This window comes from Strix uralensis, chromosome 14, assembly GCF_047716275.1.
Source record: "Strix uralensis isolate ZFMK-TIS-50842 chromosome 14, bStrUra1, whole genome shotgun sequence".
In the NCBI taxonomy this organism is placed as follows: Eukaryota; Metazoa; Chordata; class Aves; order Strigiformes; family Strigidae; genus Strix; species Strix uralensis.
Window position 1 is genome coordinate 20,422,939 of NC_133985.1, and position 16,482 is coordinate 20,439,420.

At 37.2% G+C, this 16,482-nt stretch overlaps 1 protein-coding gene across 9 annotated transcripts in view; it reads left to right on the forward strand.

Annotated features, from left to right (window-relative positions):
- Positions 1–16,482, forward strand: part of MACROH2A1 (macroH2A.1 histone) — a 46,805-nt gene that overhangs the window by 14,693 nt on the left and 15,630 nt on the right. For 5 of the 9 annotated variants that reach the window (XM_074883970.1, XM_074883974.1, XM_074883972.1 and 2 more), the window contains exons 3-5: positions 7,121–7,227; positions 8,739–8,936; positions 11,419–11,529. In XM_074883970.1, coding sequence (XP_074740071.1) covers positions 7,121–7,227; positions 8,739–8,936; positions 11,419–11,529 — 416 coding nt within the window. Of the gene's footprint in view, positions 1–6,165; positions 6,230–7,089; positions 7,228–8,120; positions 8,202–8,738; positions 8,937–11,418; positions 11,530–16,482 lie in introns of those variants that run through there. The other 4 variants (XM_074883971.1, XM_074883973.1, XM_074883977.1 and 1 more) reach the window with 3 other exon arrangements.

Below are 16,482 nucleotides of genomic sequence, written 5' to 3' on the forward strand. Positions count from 1 at the left end.
AGTACATTTATCCCTGAATTTCTTTTAGCGATGAAATTCCATGTGGATTCTTAGGTGTAGTCAGATGAAATGCTCCATCCTCAATATAAATTCATTGGGGAAAAATAAATTCAAGGGGTGTACAGTGAAATACAGTATTTTTAAAACAAACAGGAAGTAGTTATCCTCCAGATTGCAAAAATGTCTGTGATGTAGTGAGCCTGGTTATCACAAGATGTTATGGATACCAAAAATGGGTACCCAACCATTCTGAATGGTTTCAGAAATCAATCAGACACACCCACAGAAATAAAAACATTGGGGGACTGAACACAAAGACGGCATTTCAAAGTTGGGAAACCACTCAGCTGCATATGGCTGAAATCAGAGGGAATGTTCTGGAAAAATAGCATTTTTAGTTTGCCTGTTCCTTTAATCCTCCTGAGCATCTGCTCTTGGGCGCTGGCTGGGGACAGGATGTCAGGCTAGATGTTATTTTTTGCTCCGATGAAGTTATAGCTAGTGGATATGTTCGCCTACCACAGAACATCCAAAGTAATAGATTTTTTTTTTACATGATTTGTTCTCAAGACATAGATTCTTTTTTTTTTTTTTGAAAAAAAGTTTTTGAACATGCTCATATAGTCACTCCTATACTGCATCTGTAAAGTAATGGGGAAAAATATTTGTAAATATTTTTCTAAATATTTACTAAATAATAACTGTTGTATTTGTCTACAGATACTTGTATTTATTATGGCTTCCATTGCTATCTTGATACAAAAAGACTTGATGCGGGGGAAGGACTTTGAGACAACAGCAATTTAATGAGTCATAATATTTTCAGTAATAAACATTGAATCCCACTTCCCTCACTGTCAGAGGCAGTATCTAATAAAGCCATTATCACCATCTGCCAGATCACGTTGAAATGACTACACCACAAAATGAGAGCACAGCATATATGGATTGCATCAGCTTTGGTCATTGTTTAGCAGAGTCTTTGACACTGACTTGTATGTCTTGTTCCTCTTTGTAGGGGCATGGGTATGTGCACCCTTGATACACATAATCCATTTCCTCTTTTGAGCCTCGGGTTTGGAGTCACTTCACTAAAATCCAGAACTACAATATGAAGTCCTCTCCTTTACTTTTGTTAATAACGTTATTAATGTTCACTGCGTTTCAGTAGATGATTGGCATCTGCCACTTGACTACTTTAATGTTTGGAAATGCACGTTCCTAACGTGTGCCTGCAAAGGTCAAAGACTAAGCTAGGACCAAGTTTTAAGACTTGAGTAGTCTCCTGTACTCTGTAACAGCCAGACCAAAGCATAGATGCTGCACTTGATCAAGTAATGTCTGGCAGCAGTTATATTAATCATGTTTGAGTGCATTTCTAAAACATATGTAAACTGTTAGGAGTAACAGCAAAGTGTAAACTGCTAGGTAGAGGAAGCTCCAGTGAAAAAGAAAAAAGGTTAATTTGAGTTAGATCAGGATTCTTGAAGTCAGTGGGGAAGAAATAGACTGTCTCTTTAAATTAGTACTCATGGGGTGATATGGTAAATAACATTTGAGATTAAACTCTCTTTCGGGTTTCCCTGAAAAGTGAACTCTCATACCTTTTACAGAGCAATAGTAAACCAAGAAATTAAAAAAATTAGGAAGTTAAATAACATTGGATATCTTACAAAAAATAATGGATGGTATTAAAGTGTAGAAAAGAGCTGAAAAGTGTGAGTCAGATCAGAAGGCTCTAAGTGGAAGTGGCTTTTGTGGCCTGAACTTGAGTTTTATGTAAACAGCAGTCTGTCATCTGCCTCACAAAAATGCAAAACTTACAATAACTTGGCAAAGTTAACAGTTTCTCCTTTAAGGGGCTTAGTTTTGATACAGCTCAGACAGTAAAGACTGAAGGGTTTGGGTTTTTTATCGTGTCCTAAGAGAATGATTGCCCTGTTGAGAGTTGAGGTTTCATCAAGGCTTGTTCAAAGCAGTAAAATTTCTTGAATTGATTTTCACTGCATCAAATTTCCATGACTTTGAACCAAGGCTGAGAACTGTTTTATTGGAATGCATGAGAGGGAAAGTGCTGTGAGAGTGAAGGTAGAATCATTTAAAAACTGCAGATTCCAGGGGGATTGGGTGGAATACACAGAAGAATGCAGGAAACTTTTAACAGTCTTGGTTGATTTGGGTTGATTGGGTTAAAACCTTCCGGAATCATGTAAAATGATTCTGAAGTCAATAAAATGCTGATGGAAGGATGATTAATTTAAACTACAATAAACAGACTCCTTGTCATGTAGTTGGCTTTGTAGCAAATACAATTCCACTGAGAAAATATGTATCAACATTCATTTTTCTTTGATTTCTGGATATTGTTCTCAATTTTCTTTTGAGGAGAGGCTTCAGAATTTTTTAGAACCCCTGACTTGTTCCTGTTGGAACTTGCGTGTTCAGAAACTGGCCTTGCGTCAACACATCACCTGTTAGTTGTTAAGGGTTTAATTTTCAAAGCTATGATTTCATCTCCCTGAAGAGAAGGTGGACAGAGGGATTCAATGCAACAGCAGTGTTTTAGCTTGAGATGTAAACCAAAAAAAAAAAAGAAAAACATTTTGGGGATGAACTCAGACCAGATTGAATTGAGTATTCGCGTTAAGAAAGTATTATAGCCCGGACTGCACGATAAGCTAGGTTTAGGCTTTAAAGGAGTTTTATTCAGTAATGACCAGTAATATTTTGTTTGAAAATTAGGATAAATTAACTAGAGCATTCTCCAGGAGTGGGAGAAGAATGTATTTGCTTTTGTTTCCATCTAGGTCTGCATTTGCTACTGTGCCTGCTTTGTTTAGGTCTGATAGCAATTTGTTTCATTTTAACTTCATTTAACTTGTGTTGAGGTTTTATTTTAAAAGTTGTGTTGTGAAATACCAAAGCAACAGTATTCAAGATGGAGAGCAGTATCACTGTGAAACAGGGAAATGCAAATAATGAAATTGGGAACTTAGTAGGATGGCCAAGAGATGACCAGAGATCGGTCTCTGCAAGTAAAGGATGAGGAACTCACTCTGAAAAATTCAGGCTGAGGTTTCTGTGGAGACTTCTAAAACTTTTTGGTTGTGTTTGAGTAGGAAATGCCTTGAGAACAGCTTTTCCTGTGGTCTTATCTCAGGCTTAAGTACAAAGATATACAACCTGTTTTCTTTTCTCCTTTAAAAATATTTAACTGAACTTTTAAAAATCTCAGGAGGAAAAGAGTTTTAGTTCAAGTGTTGAGAACAGGCTTAGACCAGTTTTCACTGTCTATATCCATCTGCCTAGTTCTAAACATTGCAGAGGATTTTTTTTTTATTTATTTTATATAAATGAGAACTACATTTAGGCTAATTTTTAAAAGAAAATTTCTGAAGCTTCTCTTCCCACTTTAACCATTTAAAGATCACTGAAAAGAAAAAAAAATATATTGATCACAACTATGTCTTTGAAATCAAACTGATGTGTTCATATTATAGTCAGACTCCTAAGGCATCCATCCCCTTTCTTGCTACAACAGTTGTCCATACAGGAGTATATCACCTGCTGACATGGCATTCTTACTTAATTTTTTCTTTCCTAATTATATACTTCTCACAGCTTTTTTTCACTGTTTTATATCTGCAGTTAAAGCAATACATGCTGGTTTGCTTTCTTTGTTTGAAATTATTTAAAAGCACAGAAAAAACCGTTTGTGCAAATACAAAGGATATCTCTTCATATTAACCTCAGATTTCAGTGTGTAGTAATTGAAAGATTATACCTTCAGGAGTTTATGATATTGAATAACTTGTATATTTTCCTCATTTAGGAAAAAAAAAAAAAACTAACAGATTTTGGCGTTCAGTACTTCTGTAAAGTGTCTCATAGTTGCCTTTTGCCTGAGCGGTGGTGGTGTAATTATTCTCTAGGGGGGAAATGCCTTGAGTAAATATATGAAAGGAATGGAATAGACATTATGCAACTTACGTCCTTTCTGTGAGGCCTCATTTTTGTAAAATGTTTCTTGTTTTGGTCTTCTGGCTGGATAAATGCAAGCTGACTGAATCCTGATGTCATGGAAGCTCTTAACACTTTCTTTTGCCTCAACACTTACAACAAAGCCTTCTCTCTTGACCCTGTTTGGTTGCAGGAGTTGATTTTTGAATGTCTATTTTTTCCCCCTGTTGGAAGATTACCTTTAATGAAACAGAACTCTTTAGTGACTCAAATCTTTGAGCCTGATAGAATGGCACTTCTAAAGATGGGTCTGACCTAAGAATTCAGATCCAATCTCAATTTTCAATACCTTTCCCCACCTACTACTCTTTCCAGCTCCACATCTAAATCTAGAGTGATTATTCTGGAAATTTGAGTCAGCTCCCTTACAGAGAGAGCTAGATTTTTCATCTAATTTAAAATTGGTTTAAAATATGGATGAAACACCATTTAAATCTTTAGAATTAATGTAGCATAAAACAGATGTGAAAGTAAAGCAGGCTGCAAGCAAGATCCAGGCAAGTAGTCCAGATCCCATCTGGGTCCAGAAAGTCTTCATTTCTAGCATTTGTAGGTGCTGTGATCTGTTGGGTTTGGATTAGGTTTGTCTCCGTCAGTGCTAAGTCAAAACATCGTTGCCTCTATTGTCTTCAGCTCGAATACCTCCTAATTTTCTGTTTTTAAATAGGGGAGAGTCCCCCTTTGACCGGACTTGTGTGCAGGGCTGTGTTTTGCTGTTCTCTGTGCTGTGGGTCTCTCTGCTTGCACTTGGAGCAACACTTGATTGTTATTGGAGAGCTGAGGAGAAGGCCAGAAGAAAAATTCCACCCTCCATGCCCTCCTCCTCCTCCTCTCTCCCTCTCCCCAAGCTCCTCTTTTGTGGTCCTCAACGCCAGTGCAAGGCGTTCTGTTCCTGAAAAGGAAGTGGGGTACCTCGACTTCCCTGAAGGACCATTAGAAAACTGTAATTTCAAAATGAGTTTCCTGTCCAAGGAAGAGGGCTTAGCACTTACAAGAACAGTTCTCCACTGTACAAGGCAGACATTTCAGTTTTATGAGGAACAAATAAAACATTCCTCTGTGCTTTACAGGCATAACACTTTCTTAGACTCTTTAGTTACAAAATGACCTGTCTGCATAGTTATGCTGATCAGTTGCAGAGAATAACACGGCCCAACTGTTTAGCAGTGCCTGATGCAGTAAAGAAGCGGAGGTGGTGGAAACAGAGGCAAACTAAAAAGTAGTCTGCTGTTTGCGGCAAATCCTTCCCATGCTTTTCAGCCGGTATTTAAAGTCTGAGATACAAACCAAGCAACTCCTGATCTAGAGAGGTGGAGATGCTGACGTTATTACAGTGCCACAGAATCTTACCGAGGGCAGTGGCGATGTGCGGGGTGTAACCGAGAGCACAGCTTGTCCTTTGGAAGGTGATACAGGTCTCATGTCACTACAGGCGCTATATGCAGTGCGGAGTGCAAGCTAACCCTCCCCTGTCTGAGCTGCGGCTTTTGAGAAGTATGTGAAAAGGATTATGTCAGCTTAATTGAGTTCTTTGGAGGTGTGGAAAGCATAGTCAGGTTGACCTTACCCTGCTAATCCTTCTTTAAAAATAAATTAAAGCAATTGTCAGCATGAAATGTTGAGTTACTTTTGGGGGCTTAGACTTAATATTTTATCTCGCCCTATAATAAAGTTAATTGTGCACTTTGAAGAACACAAAAGCAGTGAAAGCCTACCAAAATCCTCGATGAAGTTTAACTGTAGAACATCCAGAAGCAGCTGGAAGTTTTCCAGTAGGTGTCATAACTAGTTTATTATGGGACTTACGATGAAAAATAATTGGAGAATCATGTTAAACTCAGTCTAATGAAAAGCCATAGTCTGTGCTATATAGTATTACTTAAGATTTACTGTGTGTTATGGCAAAGGCATGTGGTCATGTGGGCTTTGATTTTAGTCTTTCATTTCCAGATTAATGTCTTAATTCAGTTCTATTTGCCTCTAAAGCAAGCTTATGGGAGAGCTGTCATGGTATAGTCAGTTTTAAATGGGAAATCAATCTCATGCCCTACTCTTAATGCTAAATTTTAATATATTAGTGTGTGATAGATGTAAAAAAGATGTTTTCATTTTCTTTTTTTTCTCTTTTTCTCCAAATGTTACCAGGTTTGCAAAAGGAAATATACCAAAAGCAACAGTGAAACACAGTCTGTGCAGAGGGAGATGAAAGGTTATGTATAATGGAGACAGCAATAGCACATAATTGCAAAGTCAGATAAACATGTTATGTCATTTTTTTAATTGTTCCCCAGACTTTCTTGTAATAATTGCATTCTTTGACTAAGGCTTGTTGAGTTGAAGACAGATAAGTCAGCAGGTAACGCTCTAGCCTTTCACTTCCTAGATCCTTGCAGGGGAGCAAGTTAATGTTTCCTAATTCCAATACAAGCCATCATATATGCACAGCTGTTAAACGTATTTTGTCAGGACTAGAGATTTCTTCTAAGGAGGTAATTTACTAGGAGCAAACAAAAATGATGCATCAATTACTTTTTCTGGACAGAAACTTCTTCTCAGATAGAGAAAAAAATTCATTAGCTCAGGGTAGCAGCAGTTTGTATTTTTAGTGTACTAACTTGGATGTGTGCTTACATGCTTCCATAATGTTAAAAATGAGAAACTAGGAATAGCATCTTTTCCAGTAATAAAAAAGTAGAAGTGATGCAAGCCAGAACTCACATTTATGACAGGTTTGAGGAAAAAAACTATAGCATTTACATATCTAGTACTCTGTCACCTGATAGGAACAGGCTCATAGGAGGTAAACACACAGTAGCCTAGAGAAGAACACTGAAAAGTCAAGAATCTAGGGGAACTGCTTTAAAAGGACAAAAAAGTAAATATTGTTTAGACCACAGGACTTGAAGTGTACATTTGTCTTTCAGTGATTAGACATATGAAAAGAAAATTATAATTTTAGAGGTAGATGTCTATTGAGGGTACTCTACAGCAGTTAGGAATAACGTGATATAATTCAGGTATCTTTTTGCATGGATGCTAAATAACATTGATTTTTCTTAATGATCACAGTGTAATTAAAAGGGGCTTACTTTTTCCCCAGCGGAAATTCTTGAATTGGCTGGAAATGCAGCAAGGGACAACAAGAAGGGTCGAGTCACTCCTAGACACATCCTGTTGGCTGTAGCAAATGATGAAGAATTAAATCAGGTAAGAAAAAACTCCGCCGTGTGAGGGCCAGGATTTCCTTTAGGGCTTTTTAAATTGTCTTTCCATATAGCTGAATTGTAACTCAAGACCTCTGCTTATTGAGTAGCCCACCAGGAAACAGCTCATTCACTCCCTAGCACGCTGCCTGTGTGACTAACTACAGCACTCAGCTTAGTTATATATTTCAGGACTATTAAAGTGTGTAAAAATGCAATGGAGATGTAATATGACATTTGCTCACACTATTACAACCACTTTTGTTAGAGTGGGACGTTGTCATAAACTTCATAGAGACACGGAGAAAATCTTGTAGATGCTTTTTTTGTTTGTTTTTGTTTTCCCTTTACATAGCTTAGGACTCAGTGGGACCTATCCTCTTCCCATTGAAGTCTGTCGTTGTGACCACAGAATTAAGAGCTCTGGAATGCTTGCAACTCTGAGTCCTTTGTGGATTTCAAGATGCCTTTTAACATAGCCAAAAAAAAATTGGGCATGATTATTACAGTGTTGTGGTGTCAGCCAGAGGCACTGGCTAGGATTAATGTACGTTAGTGTGAGGTGCTGTAAAAACACATCTGAAAAGATACTTTTTCCAAATCTATGTATCATCATGGGGCAGGAAAAAAAAAAAAAATCCCCAAACCAACCTCCCTCTGGCTTTGTCTGAAATTTGATAATACTTTCCATTCATCATCCCTTTGTGAGCATGGAGTCTCACTGAGTTGTGATTGGGGAACAGTAAACACGAATCAGAAGGTGGGAGTACTCAAGGGACTTTGATGTCACTGTTTGTATCCTCCTCAATAGTGAATTAGTCCTAGTTAGATGTATAAAAAATGGGTTAAAGTGGTTTTAAATACAGAACGTGATATATTTCACCTCTGCTTTTAAAGGCTTGAATGAACTGCACACTTTTGAATATTGATCTGCTTTTCTTCAACTACATAAAGATTTTTTTGAAGAAAGACTTCCAGGTATAGAGATTTGTATAAACGTTACCCTTCATTTGAAGTTTCTTTTTCTAAGAAAAAAAATGTTTTAAAAAGCACTTTCAAGAAAATTCATCAATTGGGACCTGTATCGGGTTCTCCACAGCATGGTACCCATTGCAGTCTGGTACCATGGACTTTGGGGTCCCATCTTTCTCACACAGGCTGCCCCGCAGAGCCCCTGTGGCTGGGGCTGTCCGGTTTTCTAGTAGCTGGGTAACAGTCTTCATCTCATGGCTTCATAGAAACAGATCTTTGTGTGAGCCCGAGAGATGCTGACAGTAACAAGCATATGTGCAAGAAGAATACATATTCCCTTTATAGTTAAAATCTAGTACGTGATCAGCTTCATTTCATACATTTCACGCTTCTCTTCTTCAAGGATAATGTGTTAAGAAACATCCAAGTACCAATTAAAACTCGAGGCAGTGTACAAAGTTTGCAGTAAATGTCATTTTCTATTTATTGGTGAGTAAAGGCTGGAATTTGTCATCTACAACTTTTTTTATGTTTTTTTATTAGCTATTGAAAGGAGTCACCATAGCCAGTGGTGGAGTGTTACCCAATATTCACCCAGAGCTGTTGGCAAAGAAGCGGGGATCAAAAGGAAAACTGGAAGCCATCATCACTCCACCTCCAGCAAAGAAGGCAAAGTCTCCATCACAGAAAAAAACTGTATCAAAGAAAACAGGTGGCAAGAAAGGAGCAAGGAAATCCAAGGTAGAGTAATTGTTTATTTTAAACCCAAACAAGCTTGCTTAGTAGTAGCTGTAGGGACTTTCTGTTCCATGTGTTGTTAACAGTAGTGATTTCAGTAGCAGTGTAAACAAATGCTGAAGGAGGAGTGCTGCCCTTCCCCTAGCCTGGCTGGAAGTCTGAAAACCCTCAGAAGTGGCTCAGGTGTGCAGGACAGGCCAGCAAGCTGTAAATACTCTGTTCCGTGTGCGAAAAAGTCGTCAAGTAGGCACAGGCTGGAGGCACCAAGAGCCAGAAGAAGATGTATGGGGGCTGTACTAGTCGTGTCTTACTGGTGAGCAAACGAGACCTTACGCAGCAGCTGTAGGGGCAGCTTTGCTGGGACTGAGCAGGTGCCTGCACTGGGCTGGGTGGAGTAAACTTGCTTGGACTTTGTTCAAGTATTTATATGTGTCTGCAAGAAACAGGGAATCTGGGTATTTTTTTCAAAAGTAAAGTCACGCTAAAGCAGCATTTTGCAATTTTAAATATTGAAGAAAAACAACAGCCCAAGTCACTTGCATTGTAATAATGTCCTCAGCCATTAGCATGTCACAGGCCTGTTTTCAAGTGTTCTATTTTTCTGGTGTTTGTTGGTTTTTTTAATGGGTTTTGTTTTGTCCCAGTATAGTATAAGATTCCTCTTAGTTGATTTGATGTAATCCAAGGAGTGTGAAATACTCCTTCTGGAGCAGGATGCAGTTCTGCTAGATCAGGTAGCCAAGTCTTTTGAGCATCAGAGAAACTGTATTGTGGCTGCACAGAATTTCTTTGGCTGAGCTGAAGACCCACAAATGTCCTCCTCTGTTATTAGTAGTATGTTATAGATGAGATTCTTCCATGTTTAGACTTGGGTTTTTTAAATTTTTAGTAATGAAACTAATTCAAAACAAAGTGTGGAGGTGAGGGGAAGAACATGAGGACCAAAATGTGATTTTTCTTATGCTAGGAAACAAATAAGATCTTTTTTCAAGCTATGGAGGACATTCCTTTATTCTTTTTTTTTTGGTTTCAGTTTGTAGGAGTAAGGAATCTTTTTTTTTTTTTTTTTTTTTTTTTTTTGGCAAAACATCTACTGCCTATGAAAGTAGGCAGAAAAGTACACAAACTTCACATGAAATGGACAGTGCCTTCCAGGTTGAACAAAGCTTCTGTATTCATCCTGTATGTCTGTTATTGTTTATTTGGTCACTCTTCTGATTGTTTCACCTTTTTGTTTTTCAAACTGTTGAATTTAGTTTTCTCTCTTAGAACACCTAGTAACTGACATTTCAAGTGCAGTGCTTCTAATAACCATGCACTAATAATTTCCCTAAATCTGGATTTTTTTTTCCCCTGCTTGATTACAAAAGCAGGAAGTCTGTTGTGGGGTTCTGTTTTTCTTCTACACAATAAACTGTATTGTCTGCTTACTATATTGGTATTTGGCTAACAGTAAACTCCTGGGGAATTGAAATAGGACTCATGAAAATCTAATTTTCAAAACATTTGTGTAAAATAAAGCATGGTTACAGCTTCTAGAAGCACCAGTATACCCTTGCATCAAAGTCCTCGTGGTTGCTCAGCCACAGATTTAGTTTATATACTTTGGAAAGGGACGATAGAGAACAGTGGCTTGCTTAATATTTCAGGTGTGCTTTTTAGCTACAGCACAGATATTGCTAAGTCACCAAAGGTTTATATGAAATTATAAGTAGTAATTTTACTGAAAATGTGAAATTATTTTTTGGCACCAAGTTTATAACCACAGCAGTCAATTCACTATCTTCATGAAACAACCTTTTCAAAATGTTCCTCATTCTCATTTTTATTCAGTAAATCAATTCATTCGTGAAACCTATTATTTTACTTCAGTAATACAGTTGAAAAAAGGAATGGTGGTTGAGGGGAACTCCTTCTCCCCTTACAGTTTTGCTGGAGATAAAGGAAGGTGATGATATTAAACAGGACAGGTAGAAAGTAGATGTATTCTTCTGACACTGGCTCTAAGGATGGCCAGATTTCAAAGCAGTATTTCTAAAAATAAATTTGTGAAATCTGGGAGCACTTCCCTTCACAGAGAGATAAACTTTGAGCTCTGACAAGTCAGTTTTTACCTTAAAATAAACGTCTGCCTGCACATATAAATAGAGACATTATCTTTTTCCACACAAGCCATTAGAAAGCTGTTAAAAGTTTGGGGCTGTTTATATGTTTTCCTACAAAATTTAAGGCAACTGTCATCTGAATTGTGTGCTGTCGTAGGCAAGAAAAGGGTTGTGTAGATATGCAGATGTTGAGGTTGTTTCTCCTATTGATTCCTTCAGCTGTAATCAGTCACTTTAGTTAGACTACAGGATAAAATCCAAATGCCACTGTACTAGCATTTTATTGCCTGGTAAGCATTTATGGCTTGTCGTATATCTTAGTGTTATTAAACTGTTTTTCTCTCAGCCTTGAGTTAACTAATTAACTATATTTTCGGAAGAAGAAGCAGGGAGAAGTGAGCAAATCAGCCAGTGCTGACAGTACAACAGAGGGAACTCCTGCAGATGGTTTCACGGTCCTGTCCACCAAAAGTCTGTTTCTTGGCCAGAAGGTATGCTCCTGCATTTTTATAAATGAATACCTATTCTTCAGTGCTGCTTAGGGAATACCCCTTCCCACCACCCCCCTTTCCCCAAAACATCTAGGTACAATGGACATCTCCCCACTGAGCACTTGAGGAGGTGTATGGTATTAGTTTTTGAACAAAGAAATTCTCTGAAACAACTTTTAGAACATTTTAAAAATACCTAAATGAGTCTTCGTATGGCTACATAATTAAATACGCAAATAGAAGGAAAGCCTGTGTGCTTGTAATCTGTCTCGCCTTATTCATAAACAGCATAATTGTTACAGCTAAGCTTCTGCCAAAGATGAGATTATTCTAAGAATAAAATGTCTTTTTCCAATGGGCAGCCCACTTCATTGCTGATGTAAACGATTTTCAGGTTTTTATCAAAAACCTATTTTAGACATTTGTTCATAATAGTGGTTTTCTGTTTTGTTCTGCTTTGTTATTTACAAAAATTAATGCTGTGTAATAATGAATGATGCTTTTATGAAAAGCTAGAAGTCAACAATCCTTTTTTCCCTGTGAATATGCTTTGGGATGTGGGGTGGTTTAATACAGATACATGTCTGCTTAAAGAGAGGATCCATTTAAAGAGACAATTCATTAAATTAATTTGGTCTTGAAACCTGCCTTTAGTTCGTGATACAAAATTTTGTTAAGTAAAACTGCATCTTTCTTCTATCATTCAGTAATCAGATCATTGTGTTGTAAGTCATAAAAGATGAGCCATTGTCCATTGTGGAATGTATCTCCTCTGACTCATTTTTATTTCATACTGAGGTTGTTCATTTATCCTTCTACAGTTTGTTTGCCAAGTTTAACATGCATGAGAGTAATGTTATTTTTTGCAAGACTTCTGATTTTCCACATTTAATTTTACAGCTAGAGCTAGGTTGCTGCTTTGGTAGGGTTTTTTTGTTATTTGACTACTACTAGGGGGGTGGGTTTGAACATATTTTTAAAAACACTTTGATGACTAAATTAGAACCCAAAATTTATAAACTACACTACTGTTTCAAGAAAGCGAGTAATGTCAGACTTTTGGACCTGATTTTGAACTCCTTTTAGCTACCGTAAGAAACCTGTAATAGGACTTAGTGTTGTGTTCCAGCAAGACTGACCCAGCAAATCAGTGGGACTTTGCTGTTGGGCTCCGTGGAGGAGAATCAGCAGCTCCAGGACCGCTTTAAGCTGTGGTGAGCAAAGCCAGTGTCTGTTGTAGAGCTCTCCAGTGAGCACCTTGTGCTGGGAAATGGACTTTCTGGCTTTCTCATTCACTTGGAGTGCAGCCCCCTGAAAAAATTACTGGTATGACACGTCCATCCCCGTAATGGTTTGTCATCAGTTAGCTCTATGCATGAGAGGGCCCAGGTGTTAGCCTTTATTTGTAACAGAGTACACTTAGTTAAAAGAAAAAATGAAAAGGAAAATGAAAACCCATTTGCCTCCTGTGAGGGAGCACTCCAAATGAAATGGATTATTTTCTGAGGGGTAGAGAATGCATAGGTGCTGCTGAGATGTGTCTAGCACAGGTTATATTTTGCTTTTGATTCCCTGTGAGAAACTATCTTTAGAGGCAGTAAATGGTTAGTGAAAAATCTAAGAAGAGTAGGCTATGTCTAACAAATATAAGAATTTTCTGTATCCTATTACGTGTGAGTTAAAAATTAAATTCTTACCTTGTTTGAGCTGATAAATAATGTATTAATGTCTTTGTTCTGATTTTACCCCCAAAATAGCACATTTAGACCAACCTAAATTCTTCTATGAAAATGTGGAAAACTTAAAATGTGGAAAACATTTGCACTGTAGTGATCAAAGAGATTTTGTTTAGCATAAAAACAAAAAAAAATTGCTGTCTTACTCCTATAAATATTTTCAGACCATTCCCCAGAAATTATTTTCCAAACATGCATTTTCAAAATTATCAAAATAATTTTGATTTTCTTGTGATAAAAAAGGCAAAGATAAAACTTTCAATCATGAAATAAGTGGAGTTGAATGCATCCACTTTCCTAAACTTGAGGTGTGTTTTGCATGGGCCAGGAGGCTCCTGGGTGTGCCAGGATGTCTGCTGCTATGTGCAGGTTTAACAAACTGCAACCTCATTGATGGTGGTGTTGTTAATTATTTAAGTGACACATGGAAGTCTCAAATAATTTCTATTTATTTTGGAAATTTACAAATTAAGTATAACATTTATAAAAACTCTAGTGACTTTGAATCAGGTAAAATGCTTCTGCTTAGCCACTTCTACATGCAATTGCTGTTTAAAAAGATAATATTGATTTTTAAAATATTTGTCTAAGTTTAAGTCTGATGCTTAACAGACAAAAAAATTGGTTTTGTTATACTTGTCTTAAATTAGTGCCACACGGTATTCATAAACATAACCACGGGTTTTCTTCAGTAGCTGTTCTGGACAGTAGCGTTGCAGTTTGATTCCTTAGACTTGTGCATGTTGCTTTTTTTTCAAAGCGCGTGAGGGCAGAAGGTGTTTGCCTTTGTGGAGGAGGCGCTTTCAGCATAGCCTCACTCTCCTTAAACAACGTTTTAAGGGAAGGAAAAATCTGCTAGTCTCTTGGCTAGGGAGGACAGTGTGCCTAGGTGGTTCAGCTGGAGGCCGGGAAACCAAGAGTCCCGGCTTCTGGTTTTGGCTGATTCAGAGATTCTGTAAATCACCTTTTCTTTCTCTGTTGCCTTCCCCATTAGCGAAATGGAGATACAGTTACACTCTTCACATGGATGGTGGGAAGGCTTAATATGTTAAAACATTTCGAGCTTTTCCATTTGAAAAGCAAAAATACTCGTATTAATCACAGTTATTTCATTTTTTTTAATTTATACATACAGATTTTCAGTGTACTTTCACATTCTGTGTGTTCTTAATAAACTACAGTGCAAACACAGAAACCTGAAACTGAAAAAAGACAAACAGTCAGTGACTTTCAAACCTCCTGTGACATCCTTGAACACCTTTACAGCCTGTCTCTTTGATCTGCAAAACCACTATCTGCTAGATCAGGAAATAATTTACTAGGTGCAGAGAAGGAAGAAAATAACCCTGTTCTTAGTATCACGTCATTCATAAGTGTTTAATGGGAAAATCTTTTTCTTGGCTGCATGTTTGCAGAAGGGAAAGGGAAGGGGTTTATTTGCAAGAATGTCTGTTCATCCTTCTAATATCTCCAGATTTAATTACTGAAAACACAAATGAGAATGTTACAAATCTGGGTACTGTTCTGTTTTTTAAAAGTACTGTTATTGCTTTAAATCTTTAGGTAACTGCTGACTTTCAGCTAGAAATTCTTAGAGGTCAGGAAATGGCAAAGAACCCTTCAGTTATACCTGTAAAAGTGTATTAGTGCTACACTAATTAAGTATTAAAATCTAGTTAATAGGTAAATGATTGCACATCCTACAAGTGACATCCCAATGGAAACACGGTATTCTGCACATTAACTAGTTTGTTTTTTCTGAGACAATTACGGAGTAGAGGCAGAGTTGTAAGACCTCAAGCCTAAGCATTAGGGTTTGGACTTTCAGAGAGACCTCAGCTTGTTGTCTGCAACAGGCATCTTCAGTTTTCTCTATGAAAATCATACCAGAAAAAGTTCCAAGACTTTAAAGGTAATTTTGTCTGAAATAAGAAATGCAAGGCTTGGCTCAGAAAGTACTCACGGATGTGCTAAGTGCCATCTGCATTTTATCTAACTAACATTTGATTTAAATGTTACCTAAAGTTATGTCCATTCTTTGTTGCACATGTATATGCAAGTTGTTCCTATTTATTTTTTTTTTTAAAGTGGTCCTTCATGCTTCACACTATTGGGTAGTAAAATTGAGCAACTACGCATTGGAGGATTTAATTCTACGGGAAAGCATCTGATTTTTTTTTAAATTGTTTTTGGCAATTGGATAGCTAACAGCGCCTTGACCAGTAAATGCAAAAATTAGCAAAATAATACTCAGCTGCCAACACGTGCTGTCAATGATGGGCAGCTTTTTAAGCATTTCGTTGTTGCTGTTAAATTGAAACTTTAATTATGAGCTGGTTGCTATGTAAATCCCATATATGAGTAGGCGCAGAGGTAGATTAAAGGTCTGAAACCAAAATGGTCTGCAGCCAATAGATCTGGGGCAAAAGCTTGTAGAACACAGAATTAAGGATCAAAGAGACTCACCTATAAAATGAACAAAATCTGCTTAGGAACATACTAAAATCTCCACAAAACAGTCTTTTGGTGTGTGCATGTGTTTTGTTTTGTTTTGTTTTTATTTCAGAATTCATAAAGTTTCTTTAACATTTTGGTTTGGTTTGATTTGACTTTTTTTTTAAACAGCAGTTGCTTGTAGTCAAACTCAAGACTCAAACTCAAGTATGAATAAGTCGCCACATGTGAAGTATTAAAAGACTCTAAGCTATTTGGAAAGCAAGCTTTCTTAGGTTTTATTACAAATTCCTGAACAGACCCATACTTAAACCAGGGCTGAATTACACTCATTTTTAGCCAAAATCACCCTATTTTGAGGGAACATAGTTTACTCAAGCAACATATGCAAATTACACGAAATTGCAGGCTTTTAAAAAAAGAAAGAAGGTCAATTCATATAATCACATGAATGAAATGGAAATAATTTTTTCATAAAACTTAAATATATGGATGTTGGCCTCCTTAAATGACCCGTTCACTTGTATTAGTTACATGAATTGGCTCATATTCCCTGTGCATAAACTCACATACACAAGGAGAAGATTGGAAGAATTAAGTTTACAGAATGTGGATTACAAACCAAGAGACAAAATTCAGTTATTAATGAGATTAATTACCATGCCTGAATGTATATGTTATGCTTCATTGGTTGAACCCAGCGAGCTTTGGATTAGAAGGAAAGCCTGGCTTAACTGCAGCTGGCTTCAGGACTTGCATAAAT